General features: G+C 38.6%; 1 protein-coding gene across 2 annotated transcripts; it reads right to left on the bottom strand.

The window, feature by feature from the left end:
- Window positions 1–15,083: 15,083 nt before the first annotated feature.
- Window positions 15,084–18,080, bottom strand: LOC149262664 (protein RKD5-like). 2 transcript variants are annotated; one of them, XM_089425025.1, is made up of 5 exons: window positions 17,770–18,080; window positions 17,412–17,679; window positions 16,921–17,279; window positions 16,213–16,703; window positions 15,084–15,816 (listed from the first exon to the last, which is right to left on the bottom strand). In XM_089425025.1, the coding sequence occupies exons 1-5, from the start codon at window positions 17,858–17,860 to the stop codon at window positions 15,619–15,621; spliced, it is 1,407 nt and encodes a 468-aa protein (XP_089281151.1). In that variant the 5' UTR covers window positions 17,861–18,080; the 3' UTR covers window positions 15,084–15,618. The 2 variants fall into 2 exon arrangements, with proteins under 2 accessions (XP_089281151.1, XP_089281153.1); XM_089425027.1 differs by having other exon boundaries at window positions 15,546–15,866.
- Window positions 18,081–19,835: the final 1,755 nt, after the last annotated feature.

Here is a 19,835-nt window from a genome sequence, read left to right as displayed (position 1 = left end):
CACCTTGCCAACTCTATCCACTACAAAAAAAAACAAAAGCACCTATGCATCAGTCCATCAATTGATCAAGAAGAGTCAAACTTCAAATGAAAAATAGAGTTTTTAACGAAAAGTGACTAAGACTTTAGAAAAGTGGGTTTGGTAAATGAAAAAATTAAAGGCAAGGGGATATAAAGCTCATCTATGTGTTTGAAGTCTTCATTTTTTGCAAAGTGAGTGAGCTAAAGGCAAAAAATTGTGTTTTTGGGAGAAAGAGGCGAAAATGAGCAAAAAACCCGAAATTTCACCGGCGGTACGCACCTAGCGCAGGTTTTACACTGAAATTTGTTCGGGCGTTGTGCATACAAAGTGCGTTGCATACTTGAGAGGCAACACTACACACCTATCCGTTGAGCATTAAAACGATTTCCATCACCTTCCTTTGCTTCAAACTCCTCAATTCACCTCTCAACAAGTAAGTGAAGCTTCTCATTTTATTTAGCAAGGAGTTTTTCATTAGTTGTGGTGACTTGTATGTCATAAACACTAAACCATAGCTGTCTCCAAATTGTCTTGTAAAATTTGCAAAGTGTTCTATTGTTTCTATTCCCCTAGATTATTTTCCTACACTCCATTCCCTTAAACTAAATTTCCTTAAATCCCTTTCCCTTTCCCTTTACCAAAATCATTACCACTCACTTACCAAACCCCATTCATAGTTACCAAACCCTAACCCTTTACTCTATTCCCAGACCATAATTCCGATTCCCATTCCCTCACATGACACTTCTCTAAAAACCTACTTCCCATTCTCATTCCCTCATATACACTTCCCTAAAACTCTACTTACACACATAACCCTATACCCTCAATTCTTAAAACCCTAGTCATCTCCTTCATACCCTATTCCCTCAAACCCTACATTACATCAAATCTCACTCATATCCCTGTCTCATCCCACTCATTCTCTTTCTTTTGAAAGTCTCTTCATACTCATCATCCACCCACACTACCTTTCTTTCCTCACTAGCATTTACAGTAAATCAAGCCAATGGATAGTGATTATGGAGCTTTTGTCCTTGTGGACAATGAGGTGGCACAAGAGGTGAGTGTCATGGACTTGGATGCTCAAAATCCAAGGAGTGTCAAAGATTTGATCATTAAGGAAAAAGATATGTAATGCAAGGACAAAGAGGCTAAAAGCCAAACTAAGAAGAGTCTTGAGGAACAAGAAAGAGCAAGATAAACTCAAGATCTTGGCTGAAGCCTCATTGGCCCAGCAAAGCACCTAAAAAAGATCACTCATGCCAAATTTCAAGAAATTTGGAGCATTTTTTGTCATTTTTGAAATTTTTAATGCAAAAAACAGGTTTTTTCAGCGGTGGTGTTGTGCTTTTGTTGGGGGCATTCATCTGCAAAAAGGTTTGTGTTTTTGGAATCAACATGAAAAAATATGCATGCTCAGAAATGGCTGAGAATTTTGGACAAGTTCTAGGTCTCCAAAAGGGCAAAAAACACCTAAAAAGTGCCCTCTCTGCCACTTTTTTGCCACACAGGAAACAGTCTTGGGAGAATCAATTTTTAGAGGGGAAAATGGACTCCAAATTCCGAAATTCAAGTTGTTCCAGAAAGTTGACTCACCAAGATTTCCAACGAGCTATCCTGCACCTGATTTGGACTCCGGGAAGCCTTCCAAAATTGGCCTAGAAAAAGTGCTACGCATAGGATCAGTGGTGCTACGCATAGGATGAATTTTGCCAGTTTTCCCTGATTTTCCAGATTTCGCCTAATTTTCTCTACAATTGACTTTTTCTTGCTCTCTTGGTGAAATTACCATGGTAGATGATGTAACTTGATGTAATTATGGATGTAAAACACTTAATAGGGTAGATACATCAAGTCAAAGGTGGTTTTCAACTGAATGATTTGGTTTCCTTGGTTTTAGAGGCAAGCTGTTCCACTACCTATATTCCTGTTCTTAGTTTAGATATGGTTGAAACCACCCCTTTTCTCATGGATTCAACCCTGATAGCTAGCTTGAGTAGTTTCCTTGCCTATATCATGTACTTTTTGATTCATTTGTAAAGGTTGGACTTTGGCAGAAGTGTTGGACTCACTAAACATTTTGTATCAGCAGTTGGTAAGGAATAAAACCAGGTTTCACAGCGATTTTTGTGGGATTCTTGTGGCAGTAAGTTATGTGTTGTTTCTTCTTTGTAATGAGTTTTTTCTGATGTTTTATATGTATCCACATCTCTCTCTCTCTTCTAAACTAAATGAATCAAGGTGAATAGACAAAATACACTAGATTTACAATGCTTTGTCTTGGGAATGCATTTAGTTTTCAATGTTTTCACTGTTTGAAGAGCATTCATAGTTGCTTGTGCCCTCCTCAACTCCTCAGCAGTCTTACTCTACCATCTCAATCCTTTGCTAGTACATAAGCTCTTGTCTACCCTGCCCCACAGGACATGACTGTATCCCTGAGTTGATTTCCCGGATCCAATCTGCCTTCTCCAATTGATCCAGCAACCAAAACCTAAAATTGAACCAGGAACCCTAATCTACTATACCTAGCCTAAAATCAGCATTCATTTCAGTCATCTCAAGCCCTAGTTGCCATATTGTAATTGAGATTGATAAGGAGAGAGCCATCTCCCAACTTGGTAGGGCTAGCTACCAGGTTAAGCGTGGTTTGATGTTACCCTAGAACTGCCTTCCTTCAGCCTGAGGTAGATTTAGGCACTAACATAGTGGCGACCCACTGGGGAACGTAGTTTTAAGTTCCTCAGCAAGATGTATCAAGTTTAGATCTGATCGTTGATGGTGGATAACGATCAGACACCGGAAGGTTGAAATGATTCACCTAGCGACTCCAGTGTCGAAAAATCCCAAGGTTCATAATTTTTACGGTAACTCTACTCTTCAAGAACTAGTATCTTGAAGAATTTCTTGGTGAATTAATTGTTATCAAAATGGATTTGTTTGCTCGAAGGTATGCTCCCATGAGCCGAGATCACATTCCAGGTTTCCCAAATAAAATTTCGAAGGTCGATTGGCAAAGGAATTTACCTATGTTTAAAGATGATGATAGGAATGATGCTGCTTTACATCTGGTTAGATTTCACATACATATACGCAAGTTGAAGGTTGATTTTCCTGAAGACTGTTTAATGAAGATATTCATGGCCACTCTGGAAGGTGAAGCCCGATCTTGGTATGAAAGTTTGCCGCCGACTTGTATTTACTGTTTAAAATATTTTCATACCATGTTCTTTGAAAGGTATAAATAATCTTATCCATCCTTAAATTTAGTTCAGAATTGTTGCAAATATGTTTATAGTTTTATTGAAAATATTGAGAAAATTTATGAAGATGATGACTTCATGGAAGATGAGATCATGGAAGCGCTATATGAAAATCCATTTCAGCAGCTTAAAGAGAGCTTTGAGGATACTTGTCAAGATGCTCAGGAAAATTTGCAGCAGGTTTAAGATGTTAGTTCAATTGAAAAGGATGGAAGACAAGGTCTTATTTCAGATCTGATCATAGCAGAAGACAGTATGTAGGGAAATCAAGTTTCAATTTCAGATTGTGAAGAGTCAGGTTGGCTAATTCAGATCATGATGGTGAAGAAGATTCAGATCGTGGTGATGAGGAAATCATTGAAACCAATCACTTTGTTACACAAAATCATAGTGAGTGTACCACAGCTTCTTCTTTTCTTGAAGATGAAGGAATTTTTCATCTTGATAGTCAACATGAATCACATGAAAGAAATCAACAATCTGAGGAAAATTTATATATTCCTTTGCTTGAAATTAATGAAGATATTGAACAACCTTGTGAATCTTTAGGAGGGACAGAAGAGAATTACTGTTTTAGAAAAAGGGAACAAAAAGTACTTTCTCCTCTGTCTGAAGATGAGATAGATCAACTCCTGAAAGGTCATGTTACAGCCCAAGATAATGCAGGTATGTAGTGTGCACATGGTCAAGAAGGTGTTGGTGAAGCTTCTTCTAGTTTTGAAAATGATAACAGTCTTGAAATTAGATTTATAGATCAATGAACAGATATTGTTTTCCTTCATGAAGATGATATGGCTGTCATGTTTGATAATCTTGAAGAATGTTTTCTATTTAAGAAAGGCTTAGATTATGACATTGAGGAGTATGAGCTTGAGAGAGACAGTATGCCAGAATTCGAGTCAGAGTTTCTCATGGTCGAGGAATTTACAGCTAACACTCAGATAGTATAAGCTTATACTTCTCTATGCCTTCCTATCAATCAGTAGCCAACACTTCTTTCAGATCATAATGAAGGGAGTACTTGTATTTTTGCTGCTAGATCTCAAGACAAGCTAGTGCTTCAGGACTTTCAAGATCCTTTCAACATTCTTTTTCAATAACTAGAGAAGATGAACGTTGCCTGGTTCATTAGAATAAGCCCTGGTTTCAGTTGTTATTGTGAGTTACCTACATGTACATCGTTCTACCTGCTCGGGGAAAGTGAGAGCAAAATTTCATTGAGTAGCCATCTGTTGGATTGGTTACATTGGAAGGTTCACTTCACATGATTGTACATATTTCATCAGTAGGCAGGTGGTTGTCATCATGATTTGAAGCCCTCAAATCTCGATGGATTTCTGCCATTAAAAAGCTGTGTAAGTACTTGTTTCAGTTAAGTAAGTCATGATTCATTTTTTGTTTTCGTCAGTTTCAAGATAGTTTCAGCTTTTGAGTGTCTAGTTTCAGCTTTTGAGTGTCTTATTTTAGTTTTGAGTTAGTCTTAGTTCTTAGGCATTTCAGTTATGAGTCTTGAGTCTTGAGTTTTGATGTTTTTGTTGCCAAGATGTTGATTCCATATTGGCCAATGGATAAGGCACTGATCTGCGCTCCCAAAGATCTATGGTTCTTGGCACCTCCAAGGAGCTACCATTCCCATTGGAGCCAATGCTAGTGTCAATACCTTCATCCCTCCATCAGTGATCAAATTGATTTTTTTGCATGCATTTTAGGTGTCCCATATGATCAGCTGCATTCCATTAGGTCATGGATCGATTGATGGTAGTGGTTTCATGTCAATTTCCCTCATGAAATTCATCTGTTGATCTGTCGTCACATTTTTTTTAGGTCATTTACTGTCATCCAGTTTCATTTCATTCATAAAACCCAGTTTTAGGGTTTTGTCTCACTAGGTCTAGGGTTTGTCATCATAGTCATCCAAAACTGAATAAAAGGTTAGCAGGCACATGAGGAGGATAAATAAACTCATAGAATCATAAATTTTACTTTTGTTAGGCTCCATAAATTTGTTTCACCTCAAAACTCTGTTTTGAGGTGAAAACAAGGTTTTTTTCATTTCATGTACAAAGTTCATGTAATTTCAATGTTTCTATATGTAATAAGTTCAACAGCTACTCTTGGTCTCCTTGCCAACTCTAGCCACTGCAAAAAAAAACAAAAGCACCTATGCATCAGTCCATCAATTGATTAAGAAGAGTCAAACTTCAAATGAAAAATAGAGTTTTTAACGAAAAGTGACTAAGACTTTAGAAAAGTGGGTTTGGTAAATGAAAAAATTAAAGGCAAGGGGATATAAAGCTCATCCATGTGTTTGAAGTCTTCATTTTTTGCAAAGTGAGTGAGCTAAAGGCAAAAAATCGTGTTTTTGGGAGAAAGAGGTGAAACTGAGCAAAAAACCCGAAATTTCACCGGCGCTGTGCACCTGGGCTTGGCGCTGCACACTTGGCGCATGTTTCACATTGAAATTTGTTCGGGCGCTGCACATACAAAGTGCGTTGCGCACCTGAGAGGTTGCGCTACACACCTAAGAGGCAGCGCTACACACCTGAGAGGCAGCGCTACGCACTTGTCCGTTGAGCATTAAAACGATTTCCATCACCTTCCTTTGCTTCAAACTTCTTAATTTACCTCTCAACAAGTAAGTGAAGCTTCTCATTTTATTTAGGAAGGAGTTTTTCATTAGTTGTGGTGACTTGTATGTCATAAACACTAAACCATAGCTATCTCCAAATTGTCTTGTAAAATTTTCAAAGTGTTTGTTGGGTCCCTATAATACTAGTGATTACCCCATTACTATTGTAGTTATACCCCTTATTTATATTGTTGTGCCCCTATTACCCCCATGTTGTTATTTCTGTGCCCCATAGAATCCCTCTATTGTTATTTTTGTGGCTTTATATTATTATTGTTAGGTCGGCTGGATTATATTGTGACTCCTTAGACTCTTATATATAGAAAGGAGGTTTTGTCATTTGTATCATCCAAGAATTGTTCATTTATGTAATGTAAAGGAGGTTTCCCCCTCGAAGAGGCTAAATTCTAAGGCGTTGACCTATCTTTTATATCTTTTCTTGAGCTGGTTCCATAACATTTGGTATCAGAGCTTTAGATTTTAGGGTTTCGCTACTCCAAACAGGTCATCGCGGAATTTTCGCTATAACTTTTTTTTCTGTGATGTTTCAGAAGTCAAAAAGAAACCCATTTGAGAAGAAATCGCGCTGAACCTTGGGTCAAAATTTCAGAGCTTTTCGCGCAATATTTGCGGAGATATGATCTGAGGAAGTTGGTCTTTTTGCAGACTCCTGAATTACATTCAAAACAGGTGACCTGGGGAAAATCGTCATAACTTTCTCTCTGGGGATTGGATTGAAATTTCGTAAGAAGGTACAGAAAGAGGATGGACTGTAGTTTCTTGTATGCATGTTTCAGATCCAAGGTTGAAACAGTGACTCGTGGCACATCGTACAAGTTCGCTCTACTGAACTAGTCTAAAAGCAAGTCACTGTGGGAGATTTCACATAACTCTTTCTTGGAGAATCCAATTTGGGTCAGACTTGTGGCATTGGAAAGAGGATGCAGAAGGCTACTACAGGTCACAACTTCAAAACTTGATGATCTGAAATTACAGATATACATCAGAATCAATATCAGGCTTCTATAAAGTGAAAAAAGGTGTGTAGTTTTTTAAATTTTTGTGTAAGCTTGGTTTAACGGAATTCAAAGGGCATAGTAAAGCATTATTATCGGTAACTGATGCCCCGAGGAAAGAAAATGCAAACACCTAGTAAGGAACCTGAAAGCTCTAGCATGACTCATGAAGAAGAGGAAGAAATGCTACATGATATATCAAAATTACAAGAACAAGTGCAACAAATGTCACGCTCACAAAAGCTAACGAAAGCTAAGATAAATGGCATGGAATCTAAGATAAATGGTGTGGAATCTAAGATAAAGGGCATGGAAGCTAAGATGGATGATTCGAAGACAGATTTGAAGAGAGACATGGCATATTTGAAGACAGATTTGAAGATAGACATGGCAGATTTGAAGACAGATTTGACAAATTTTCTACAAGAAATACTTACTAATGGTGAAAAGGTTGTAAAGGAAACTCATGATGTGAACAAAAGTAATGTTAATCATGATTCCATAGACTCTAATGTTGGATCGAAGACCCACCATATTCCAAAAATAGATATGAGGAAGTTTGATGGCAAGGATCCCGCCACATGGATATTACAGATGGAGCAGTTCTTCGATCTCAATAATGTGCAAAACACACAAAAGGTACGTATGGCAACTGTATATTTGGAACCAAATCAGTTTGTATGGTATCAATGGCTTTGCTCTCGTAAACAATTTATCACTTGGGCAATTTTTACGGAAGAATTGATAGCACATTATGAAGATACAAAAAGAAACACTTTTTTTAGCCAATTGATAAGTCTCAAACAAAAGGGTTCAGTAATGGAGCACATTGAGGAGTTCCAAAAACTGAACATAAGGGTAAAAGATATTCCAGAGGAGCATAGGATTGATGTGTTCATAGGGTATTTAAAGGATAATATCCAACATGATGTTCGCCTTTGGGAACCTGATTCATTAGAGAAGGCATTCAGGTTAGCAAGAAAAATGGAAAGCAAAATTATGGCAACCAGGAAGCATACCACTCACAACTATAAAGACGGAAGCGTTGTTTCCCCTAGTCTTCCACAACCTATAAGGTTGACACCACAACAATTGGAAGAAAAAAGAGCAAAAGGGCTTTGTTACAATTGTGATAGCAAATACACTAAAGGTCATAAGTGTGCTGAGAAGAAATTATTCTACATAGATTGTGAAGAGGAAGAAGAAAAGGAGCAAGAAATGTCAAAAGAAGAAGATATACTCCAGGAACAAAGCCTTGATGAAGAACAAATAAATCCGACCATATCTTGTAATGCATTAGCGGGAATTACCACTCCTCAAACCATCAAGATAGAAGGACAAATCAAGAAGAAAAAGGTAATAGTGTTGATTGATTCAGGAAGCACCCACAATTTTATTCATTGTAGGGTAGCAAAAGAATTGAATTGCTTCCTATATCCAACACCAGAGTGTCAAGTGATGATTGCAAATGGAGGAACAATAAATTGCTCTTGAAGGTGCCATAATATCAAGCTATCCATGGGAGAATATGTATTGACTAGCCCAATGCTTTCCATTCCAATGGGAGGTGCTGATGTTGTACTAGGAGTCCAATGGCTACAATCCTTGGGTACAATAGCTTTTAATTTTCAAGAACTTTTCATCAAATTTTCTACGGAAGGAAAGGAAGTTGAATTAAGGGGTATTACAGGGAAACCAGGAAAGATAATCAACTCTAATGGTATGACAAATCTTCTAAAAAAGGAGCAAAGAGGTGTAATTGCACAATTATGTTCGCTAGATGTTTCCACATCGGAATCATCTATTTCTCCAGATCTCCAAAAAGTACTGGACAATCATTCCAAGGTATTTGAGAGTCCCAAAGGTCTCCCACCTATGCGTGATCATGATCATGCTAATCATCTTATTCTAGGAAGTGTTCCTCCAAACATCAGGCTGTACAGATATCCCTATGTCCAAAAAAGTGAAATTGAACATATGGTTGCAGAAATGCTAGAGGCTGGTATAATTCAACCAAGTCAAAGTTCTTTCTCTGCTCCAGTAGTATTGGTGCACAAGAAGGATGGATCATGGCGCATGTGTCTGGATTATAGGGAGCTCAACAAGCTCACTATTAAAGATAAGTTCCCCATTCCTGTCATTGATGAATTACTGGATGAATTGCATGGATCAATTTACTTCACCAAGTTGGATCTTCGTTCGGGATATCATCAAATCAGAATGAAGATTGAAGACATTCCGAAAACGGCATTTAGAACTCATGAGGGTCATTATGAATTTTTGGTCATGCCTTTTGGCCTTACTAATGCACCTTCAACATTTCAAGGTTTGATGAGTTCAATTTTCAAACCATTCCTTAAAAAATTTGTGTTAGTACTTTTTGATGATATACTAATCTACAGCAAGTCTTGGAAGGATCATGTTGAACATGTTGACAGGGTGCTACAACTATTGGAGGAGAAACAATTATATGCAAAAAGATCCAAATGTTTCTTTGGAGTCCAGGAGGTGGAATATTTGGGTGATATTGTATCTCATGAAGGAGTTAAGGTAGACCCTAGCAAAATTAAAGCCATTAAGGAATGGAAAATCCCCACATCCATAAAGAATCTGCGAGGATTTCTTGGGTTGACAGGGTATTATCGCAAGTTTGTTAAGAATTATGGGAGAATAGCAACACCTCTAACAACATTATTGAAGAAAGATGCATTTTCATGGACTCCGGAAGCAACAAAGGCCTTTGAACATCTTAAAGAGGCAATGTGCCAAGCACCGGTCTTAGCTACACCGGACTTCACAAAAACCTTTATTGTGGAATGTGATGCTTTAGGAAATGGAATTGGTGCTGTTCTAATGAAAGATGAAAGACCCATTGCTTTTGAAAGTCGTCCAATCAAGGGAAAGTTTTTAAGCAAAGCTATTTATGAGAAGGAAATGTTGGCAATACTCCATGCAATTAAGAAATGGCGACCCTACCTAATGGGAAGACACTTCAAGGTAAAAACGGATCATGATAGCCTTAAATACTTTTTAGAACAAAGATTATCCTCTGAAGAGCAACAAAAGTGGGTCACAAAGATGTTGGGTTATGACTTTGAAATCATCTACAAAAAAGGGAAGCAAAATGTGGTGGCAGATGTACTCTCAAGAAAGGATGAGGATGTGGAAGCATTGTTGTGCGCCATTTCTATTATCCAACCAGATTGGATAAACGAAGCAAGGGAGGAATGGAAGAATGATGAAGAAGTGTGGGCACTTATTCGAAAGCTACAACAAGATTCCAGTACGTCTGATACATTTAGCTGGAAAAATGATTCATTATGGTACAAAGATCGCTTATACCTCTGTAAGAATTCCCAGCTAAAACAAAAGATTCTTATGGAATTGCACACTTCTCCCTTAGGAGGGCACTCAGGATTTTTAATAACTTACCACAGGGTTAAGAAGGATTTTTTTTGGGATGGCCTTAAATCAGATATTCAAAAGTTTGTGGTGGAATGTTTGGTTTGCCAACAATATAAAGTTGAAACAATTAAGACACCGGGTCTATTACAACCTTTATCCATTCCAAGCCTGAGGAGGTTTCAATGGATTTTATCACAGGTTTACCCAAGTCTGAGGGAAAGAGTGTCATCATGGTGGTAGTTGACAGACTTACCAAGTATGCACACTTTTGTGCATTATCACATCCATTTAAAGCCAGTACAGTTTCTACTGCATTTATGGAAACAATTCAAAAGCTACATGGAAACCCAAAGATTATTGTAAGTGACAGAGATCCCATTTTCACTGGAAATTTTTGGACATAATTATTTTCTTGTCTTGGTACTCAGTTAGCTCATAGCTCATCTTATCATCCTCAATCTGATGGGCAAACTGAGATAGTAAACAAATGTTTGGAAGGATATCTTCGTTGCTTTGTATCTGATAAACAGACACAATGGGTCAAATGGTTGCCTCTGGCTGAATGGTGGTATAACACTTCCTTCCATACAACAACAAAAATGACCCCATTTATGGCACTTTATGGGTATCGACCACCATCCATCACATCATATTTAAGAGAAAATTCTAAGGTTCAGGCAGTGGAACATCACATCGAACATCAACAAAAAGTCCTCCAACTCTTAAAGGATAACCTCGTGTTGGCACAAAATAGAATGAAACAACAGGCAGATCAACATCGCAGTGAAAGAAGTTTTGATGTAGGTAATTGGGTATTCCTACGGCTACAACCATATAAGCAAATGTCCCTAAAGCAAGCTAAGAAGGATAATAAATTATCACCAAAGTATTATGGTCCGTACAAGGTGTTGCAAAAGATTGGTACTATGGCGTACAAATTGGAGCTTCCTGCAACTTCTCGATTGCACCCAGTTTTCCATGTTTCATGTTTAAAGAAGGTTATAGGCGACAAGCTCCCAGTTCAAACAATATTGCCAGAACTTGACGAGGAAGGAAAAATTATATTGGAACTGGAAGCAGTCACAGAAACAAGAACTCGACAGCTACGAAATCGATCAATTTCAGAGTATCTTATCAAGTGGAAGAACTTATCTGCTGAAGATTCCACATGGGAGGATGAGAATTTTATGCAGAAGTATCCAGAACTACTCAAGCGTTGAGGACAACACGTTTTTGAAGGAGAGGGGCATGTTGGGTCCCTATAATACTAGTGATTACCCCATTACTATTGTAGTTATACCCCTTATTTATATTGTTGTGCCCCTATTACCCCCATGTTGTTATTTCTGTGCCCCATAGAATCCCTCTATTGTTATTTTTGTGGCTTTATATTATTATTGTTAGGTCGGCTGGATTATATTGTGACTCCTTAGACTCCTATATATAGAAAGGAGGTTTTGTCATTTGTATCATCCAAGAATTGTTCATTTATGTAATGTAAAGGAGGTTGCCCCCTTGAAGAGGCTGAATTCTAAGGCGTTGATCTATCTTTTCTATATTTTCTTGAGCTGGTTTCATAACAGTGTTCCACTGTTTCTATTCCCCTAGATTATTTTCCTACACTCCATTCCCTTAAACTAAATTTCCCTAAATCCCTTTCCCTTTCCCTTTCCCAAAATCATTACCACTCACTTCCCAAACCCCATTCCCAGTTACCAAACCCTAACCCTTTACTCTATTCCCAAACCCTAATTCCCATTCCCATTCCCTCATATACACTTCCCTAAAACTCTACTTACATACATAACCCTATACCCTCAATTCTTAAAACCCTAGTCATCCCCTTCATACCCTATTCCCTCAAACCCTACATTACATCAAATCTCACTCATATCCCTGTCTCATCCCACTCATTCCCTTTCTTTTGAAAGTCTCTTCATACTCGTCATTCACCCACACTACCTTTCTTTCCTCACTAGCATTTACAGTAAATCAAGCCAATGGACGGTGATTATGGAGCTTTTGTCCTTGTGGACCATGAGGTGGCACAAGAGGAGAGTGTCATGGACTTGGATGCTCAAAATCCAAGGAGTGTCAAAGATTTGATCATCAAGGAAAAAGATTTGTAATGCAAGGACAAAGAGGCTAAAAGCCAAACTAAGAAGAGTCTTGAGGAACAAGAAAGAGCAAGATAAACTCAAGATCTTGGTTGAAGCCTCATTGGCCCAACAAAGCACCTAAAAAAGATCACTCATGCCAAATTTCGAGAAATTTGGAGCATTTTTTGTCATTTTTGAAATTTTTAATGCAAAAAATAGGGTTTTTCAGCGATGGCGCTGCACTTTTGTTGGGGGCATCCATTTGCAAAAAAGTTTGTATTTTTGGAATCAACATGAAAAATATGCATGCTCAGAAATGGCTGAGAATTTTGGACAAGTTCTAGGTCTCCAAAAGGGCAAAAAACACCTAAAAAGTGCCCTCTCTGCCACTTTTTTGCCACACAGGAAGCAGTCTTGGGAGAATCAACTTTCGGAGGGGCAAATGGACTCCAAATTCCAAAATTCAAGTTTTTCCATAAAGTAGACTCGCCAAGCTTTCCAACGAGCTATATTGTACCTGATTTGGACTCCGGGAAGCCTTCCAAAATTGGCCTAGAAAAAGTGTTGTGCATAGGATCAGTGGCGCTGCTCATAGGATGAATTTTGCCAATTTTGCCTGATTTTCCAAATTTCGCCTAATTTTCTCTACAGTTGACTTTTTCTTGCTCTCTAGGTGAAATTACCATGGTAAATGATATAAATTGATGTAATTATGGATGTAAAACACTTAATAGGGTAGATACATCAAGTTAAAGGTGGTTTTCAACTGAATGATTTGGTTTTAGAGGCACGCTGTTCCACTGCCTATATTCTTGTTCTTAGTTTAGATATGATTGAAACCACCCCTTTCCTCATGGATTCGACCCTGATAGCTAGATTGAGTAATTTCCTTGCCTATATCTTGTACTTTTTGATTCATTTGTAAAAGTTGGACTTTGGCAGTAGTGTTGGACTCACTAAACATTTTGTATCAGCAATTGGCAAGGAATAAAACCAGGTTTCATAGCTATTTTTGTGGGATTCTTGTGACAGTGAGTTTATGTATCGTTTCTTCTTTGTAATGAGTTTTTTTTCTGATGTTTTATATGTATCCACATCTCTCTCTCTCTTCTAAACTAAATGAATCAAGGTGAATAGACAAAATACACTAGATTTACAGTGCTTTGTCTTGGGAATGCATTTAGTTTTCAATGTTAACACTGTTTGAAGAGGATTCATAGTTGCTTGTGCCCTCCTCAACTCCTCAGCAGTCTTACTCTACCATCTCAATCCTCTTCAATACCGGCTGTGCAATAGACGAGACAGAAGATCATTCCCCCAAAGGCCCATGCAATCCCCTGAATTCCAACAGATCCAGTGCAAACATTGTCGGCCCTCTTGACACCCATGACCGTGAGGATCGTGACGTAAAGAAACAAGAAAGTCGCCATGAACTCTGCAATACCCGCCCTCCAGAAGGACCATGACGCCAACTCCCCGGGTTCGAACAGTGGCGCGGGATCCGGCTCCTTGTAATCCTTTTCCCTCGTCTGTGCCGCAGTCCCCAGCGGCTGCCTCTCGGAATACTTGTTCGCCCCGAGCTTAACGTCTTCTTCTTTTCCTTCCATTTCAACACAAAGAACCAGAGGATTCTGAGACTGTCTGAACTCAGTCGAAACAAAGCCAAAATAGTGCAGCAAATGCAGAAACTAGACTTTAGCTGTTGTAGAATTTATGACCAGAAGAATTGACCGGCTAAGGTCTGGTTGTTCAATTCAGTTAAGGTATATCGCTGATTCTCCGGATACACCGCGGCTGCAATAGCTCGTCCCCGATCGGAGTAGTCTGTCAGGGGATGTCAGGCCCCATTCCCTGCGATCCGAATCCGATTTTTTGTCAGGCCGGGGGCAGGGAATGTCAGGATTGCCAGGGAGGGTGGCGGAGAAGCGGAGGAGGGTGGCGGAGCTCCGAGAGGGTGGCGGAGGGTGGAGACATTCCGGTGGCCGGAGCCAGAACTCGAAGGCATGGAGTTTACATCCTCCCAAAAAATGGCATGTTATAAACTTCACGAATATCCATAAATGACGTGTTACAAACTGCAAAAGCTCAAACCTATGGAGTTTATCCTCTTTCAAGGAATGAAAAGCATAAAACAATGGTAAATGACAAATTGGCAAATGCTCCACAGTCGCTACATTTTTCAGTGTACATGCACCTTACAAAAGATATGTATTGCACAAATTAACATATTAGGTGCAAAATTCAAATCAATCTCTAAAGACAAACAGAAAATTTGAATGTAGTAGTGTGAGCCTGTGGCAGGAAAATTTAAGAGTAAACAGATAAATGTAGTACTAGTCATAAATGATCTGCTGGCAAGAAATTTGGGGTCAGAGTATCTGAACTTGCTGACAGAACAATTCAACAATGCAGTTGGATCAATATCCCGAGAACTGGATGATCGTGATATGGACAAACCAGAGACAGGATGAGTTGGATACCAGCTTGGCTGATTTAGTTACATAAGTTAAAAGGAATTATGATTCACATTGATGGATGATAGCTGCCAAAGAACTATGACAAAGGAGCTTATCTGTACATAAGCAGGGTTTGGTTCTTAAACACATGCAAATAGTAATTGATATACAAACCACAGAGCCTCTAAATATAAAAGAATTCAAAATTGAATTTGCAATTTGTGGGTACTTCAATGTTACTGTTATATCGATTAATCACTTAATGGATGGATATTTTGTCCATATACATGTTCTGAGAGCATTTGGGCAACAATGAATAGACTTCTTGCCTTGCTTTGATGACTTTGAAAATTTATAGCGTTACAAACATCTGTATCGTCAATAACCAAACTGACTTATCTCCAAACATTTGAAATTTAACACCTCATACATTCATAGGCACAGTCTTTTTGACAAAAAATTGACGAAGTAAGATTTCTGCACCAAGCCACAAAAAGAGTTCATGTCGTTCTGCATCAAATTTGTTGGCAATAAACTGTGGAAGTTGTCAGAATTTATTTGCTGAAAATTCTGTCACAAAAAACAAAAGATAGACACAAATAATTAATTGGTAGATGGGGAAGTTCTGGCTTTATCTATCATCAATGTTAGGATGGTGGAAACTGATGGAACTTCTTCTGATGGATCTCCATCTTCTCTCATGTGATTTCTACCGGAAGACTTTGTTTAATCATACTTCTTTTTAAGAGCTCTTGCCTTGTGCTTTCTCTTAAATATGTCCTGTCGAAATCTCTTGGTGTCTTTTTGGATGTCTATTCCAGGTTTCTTCTCAATCTTTTGTCTCTCAGTTTCCAATATTCTTGTTCTTTTCATGGCTGCCATAGCTGCAGCCTTATCTTCTCTCTCCTGTCTCTTGGCTTCTTCCTGCCCCAAATCAAGCATTCAATTTGAATCAATAGGAAAATTATCTCCGACTGAAACATACAGTACAAATCACTTGTTATAAACATAATGTAGCTGAACAAATGCCTTCTCTTATTTTATTAGTGAAATTTATCTTTAGTCCTTTCATAAGCTACCATTATCAAGAGGATAGAAACAAAGACATCGATCTATATAAAACCATCGCTTTATTAATATAGAATTGAACTAGCTTCAAGTTTTCTACTATTTTTCATAATTTTGTAGTTAAATGAAATGACATAATAGAATGGTGTCCTCACTGAGTAAGAACCACAATTTCAATGTGCATGATATTATAACGTTAGTGCAAGGATACAGAGATGCTCCTAAAGCAAATATAAAAGCCGTAGAAGTTACCTGTAGATCCTGTATGAGACTATCAAGCGACTTGATTTTCCTGTGTGGCCAGCGAGGGATGCCAAATTCTCTACATTTCCTTTTCAAGACTGTAAGCCCTACCTTCAAACTCCTTGAAGCTTCAGTGATTGGCACATCAAAATATTTTGCAAGATCCTTCAGTGCAATGTTGGCAACACGCTGGGTGGGTGCTCGGTGGATTTGCCTATTCTCATCTTTCTCCTCACTTGATGCCCTTCTCTTCTTACCTTTTACACCAGCACTACTGGGAAGGTCCACATTAGTTTTCTTACAGCATAACATTGATGAATCCTCAGAAGCATCATTCTTTGAACTCTGTGGTGCATGGCTGCATTCAATTGACTGGAAGACTGCCATGTCTGCTATACTTAGACTTGACTTCTGATCAGCAGTGTGGTTTTCCTTTTCAAGGTATCTTGAATTATTGCAAGTGATTGAGCTTACTTCATTTGGGTGACAAGATGAACACCCTGCCACACAAATAAGATAAACGCAAGCATTATACTTGTCTGTGATTCTGAGCCACTACAAATAAGTCAATGACCAGACATTTGCAGTACTAATGTCAAGTGTCCCTGTCCTTCATAAACTACAACGGTTTGGATCCTTTAATTTGATGACTGCTAGGTGTATCTTCATAAAATTAAAGAGTAAAATGTAAGCAACAGGAAAAGAATAGCAGCATACCTTTCAGGTATGAGGTGATTGGTTGCCTGGGGTTAGGGATAGAATTAGGGTTATCTTCTTTGCAGATGTTTCTGATGCCATAAGACTCATCGATCTGATCGATGCGCAGAGTACATTCAACAACAATGGGGGACCTACTGACTGCATCATCAATACAGTCCTGCACAGTTGTTAAGCCAGGAATAGCAGGCCAAAAACTCTCAATGCTAAGGAAACTGGACTGCGTGTCAGCTAATGCACAGTTTAATATTTTCTCGCCCATTTTTTTCTGAGGGTGAGAAGAATCTACCGCTTGTCCGTATCTTGCAACGCGATCGAGGTCAATTGCTAGTTCTGGTATGGCATTCAGCGCAGGGTTTCTGCATGGATACGAATGCAGCTCCATTCAAATTTATAGCGAAAACCTAGATATATATACAGACATATATTAATCATTAATTGATTAAGTCTAGGCTATTTATAATTTTCTAACAAAGCCGTGCAATGCCCACCTGGCTAGGTTTAGAATATTGGGAATTATGAAGTTGCCAGGGCTGAGATTGCAGTTATAATGGAGAATACAAATCCAAAGTCCGCGCTCTTCTCCTTCCTTCAGATTCGCCATGAACTCCTGTGCCTTCTCCTTTCCACAAGCATGAACAAGTGGAATATTGTCACGGCATATCTGCTTATAGGAGCTGGGGCAGAACATAAACTCTCGTTGAACAGCGGAAACGGTGCCATCTCCCAGTTGATACAGATGAATACTCTTGATAAGCTCTGAATTGAAATTAAAAAGACCCAAATATCAAGTGACTGAATTTTCAATAAAATTAAAGTAAGAAATAACCAAATGAATTCATTGGGTACCTTCGTTCAGCAAATTCTGAAACACTGCCAAAGCACAGAGATGGAGATGAGAGCGAGAGTTCTCGGAGGGCGAGTAAGACTCCATGGCCATGAAATGCAGGAAAAACTAAGGAAATGATGAGGCTGATGATGAAGAAGAAATTTGGTCCACCAGAAAGAAAAAGAAATGGAGTGATTCTCCGGGTCAAGAATTATGCATTGCAATCTTGGCGATTATGCAACAGGGTAATACCAGCGCGCGGGTGACAATTCGAATGGAACCGGAATAAGGAGCTCCCGAACAATACACCGCGGCTGCAATAGCTAGTCTGTCAGGGGATGTCAGGCCCCATTCCCTGCGATCCGAATCTGATATCTTGTCAGGCCCTGGCAGGGAATGTCAGGATTGCCAGGGAGGGTGGCAGAGAAGCCGAGAAGGAGGGTGGCGGAGCCAGACGATACAGGATTGCCAGGGAGGGTGGCAGAGACGCTGAGAAGGAGGGTGGCGGAGCCAGACGATTTTCCGGTGGCCAGAGCCAGACGATTTTCCGGTCGGTGCCGGAAAACAGGCCATTCTACCGCCTAGGTAGACTACTCCATTTTTATTGAATAAAACATAAGTGTGTATATCCATATCTATATATATCCCTTTTCTGCCTACTTGTTACTGTTGGCATATGCACTTAGTATGAGTCGATCATGTTAAATTTCAAAATGCAGGTCTGTCTCTTTTATTTTGAAGTAACCATTTCTGATCTAAATCTGTGTGACTATTAGGATCTATTCATCTGTACTTTCTTGAAATGAAGATATATAGTAAATAGATATCTATCTTACTCATCTCATGCATTCAGCCTCATGTGATTGCGCCCGCTCGCTCCGTTCAATTGATTTATCAATTCTCTTAATTTCATTTATTTCTTAATTCAACATGCTAGGTCGTCAATCCCTTGGTATCTGGCGATTTGGAAATTAAATGGAGTCCAAACAATAGGAGAGATTAACTAATACAAGCAACTTAAGGTGGCTAGGTCGAATCTATGCTCTCGGTCAACCTTTGTAAGTCATGTGTCATTCGCCTATTAGAGTCTTCGTTCTTTCATTTTTTTTATTTTATTTTCCAAAGCTCATGGTTTTGTTGATTCTGGATTAGTGAACTACACCATAAAGGTTTGGATATATATGTTGGGATACTTTTTCTTGGTTTTCCCGGTTTGTTGATTTTGGCTTATTGGACTACACCATAAAGGTTGTTGTGATACTCTTTTATGTTGTTTTTCCAAAATTTTCATATTAACTTATATGGACATGTTACTCGGAGACGACAGTGAAATTTAGATATACTAAATGATAGATGTTTCACACTGGTCACCACCACAGTTCAATCCCTGTGCAACAAGAATTGATTGTATAAGGCGAAATACAAATTTTAAGTCATGTTATTGTTTCCGACTGTAAAACTTAGCAACTTTTGGACAATCAAGATCCTTTAAGTAAAGAGTACTTGATTGCTATACATTTTTTTTCCAGGAAAAACTCTTTCTATTAACTTTACAAACATAAAACTTGTATCGATATTTCCACTGAAAACAAAGTATGTTAATTAGATGAACTTCAATCTTAGGTGTAACAGATAAACATGAAACTTCATTGGTCAGAAAACCTTGTGATGATTCGTTAGCACAGTGATGAGATTCTTCCAGACAAAAATCGACAGAGGTGAAAGATGATCATCCATACAAAACTAAAAAGTGGATTTGAAAGCCTCCAACGATCCAGAGAAAAGGGGAAAGTTGATGATACACGGGATCCTGCAAACAGATGTAGAGAGAAACATCCAGTGTTCAAGTCCACTGGGAAAAGTAGAGATCTTAAATCTGAATTTGACCTTCTTGTAGGATGACGGCGTCAAAAAACTAGTAAGAGATCTAGTCAGTTGTTGAAGAACAACTTACTTTAGATAAACAATTTGCCTCACCATTTTGTGCACGATATATGTGAGAAATAGCTAGGTTGTGGAATTCAGGAATCATGGTTCTAATTCTAGATTTCCAAGAGAAGGGGAAATAGGGAGCCTCTCATGTTTT

The sequence above is a fragment of the Pinus tabuliformis genome, chromosome 6 (assembly GCF_031772625.1).
Source record: "Pinus tabuliformis cultivar Carrire ecotype Pingquan chromosome 6, CPIR1, whole genome shotgun sequence".
NCBI lineage: Eukaryota > Viridiplantae > Streptophyta > Pinopsida > Pinales > Pinaceae > Pinus > Pinus tabuliformis.
Note: the sequence above shows the minus strand (reverse complement) of the source record. Positions and strands in the feature narration are given on the sequence as shown.

Excerpts from the sequence above, each read along its gene's own strand:
- LOC149262664 (XM_089425025.1), bottom strand. The coding sequence starts at position 17,860 with ATGGCCATGGAGTCTTACTCGCCCTCCGAGAACTCTCGCTCTCATCTC. Across the intron at positions 17,680-17,769 it reads TCAGAATTTGCTGAACGAAG|AGCTTATCAAGAGTATTCAT; the intron begins GTACCCAATGAA and ends ATTTCAATTCAG. Across the intron at positions 15,817-16,212 it reads GTCTCATACAGGATCTACAG|GAAGAAGCCAAGAGACAGGA; the intron begins GTAACTTCTACG and ends GATTTGGGGCAG.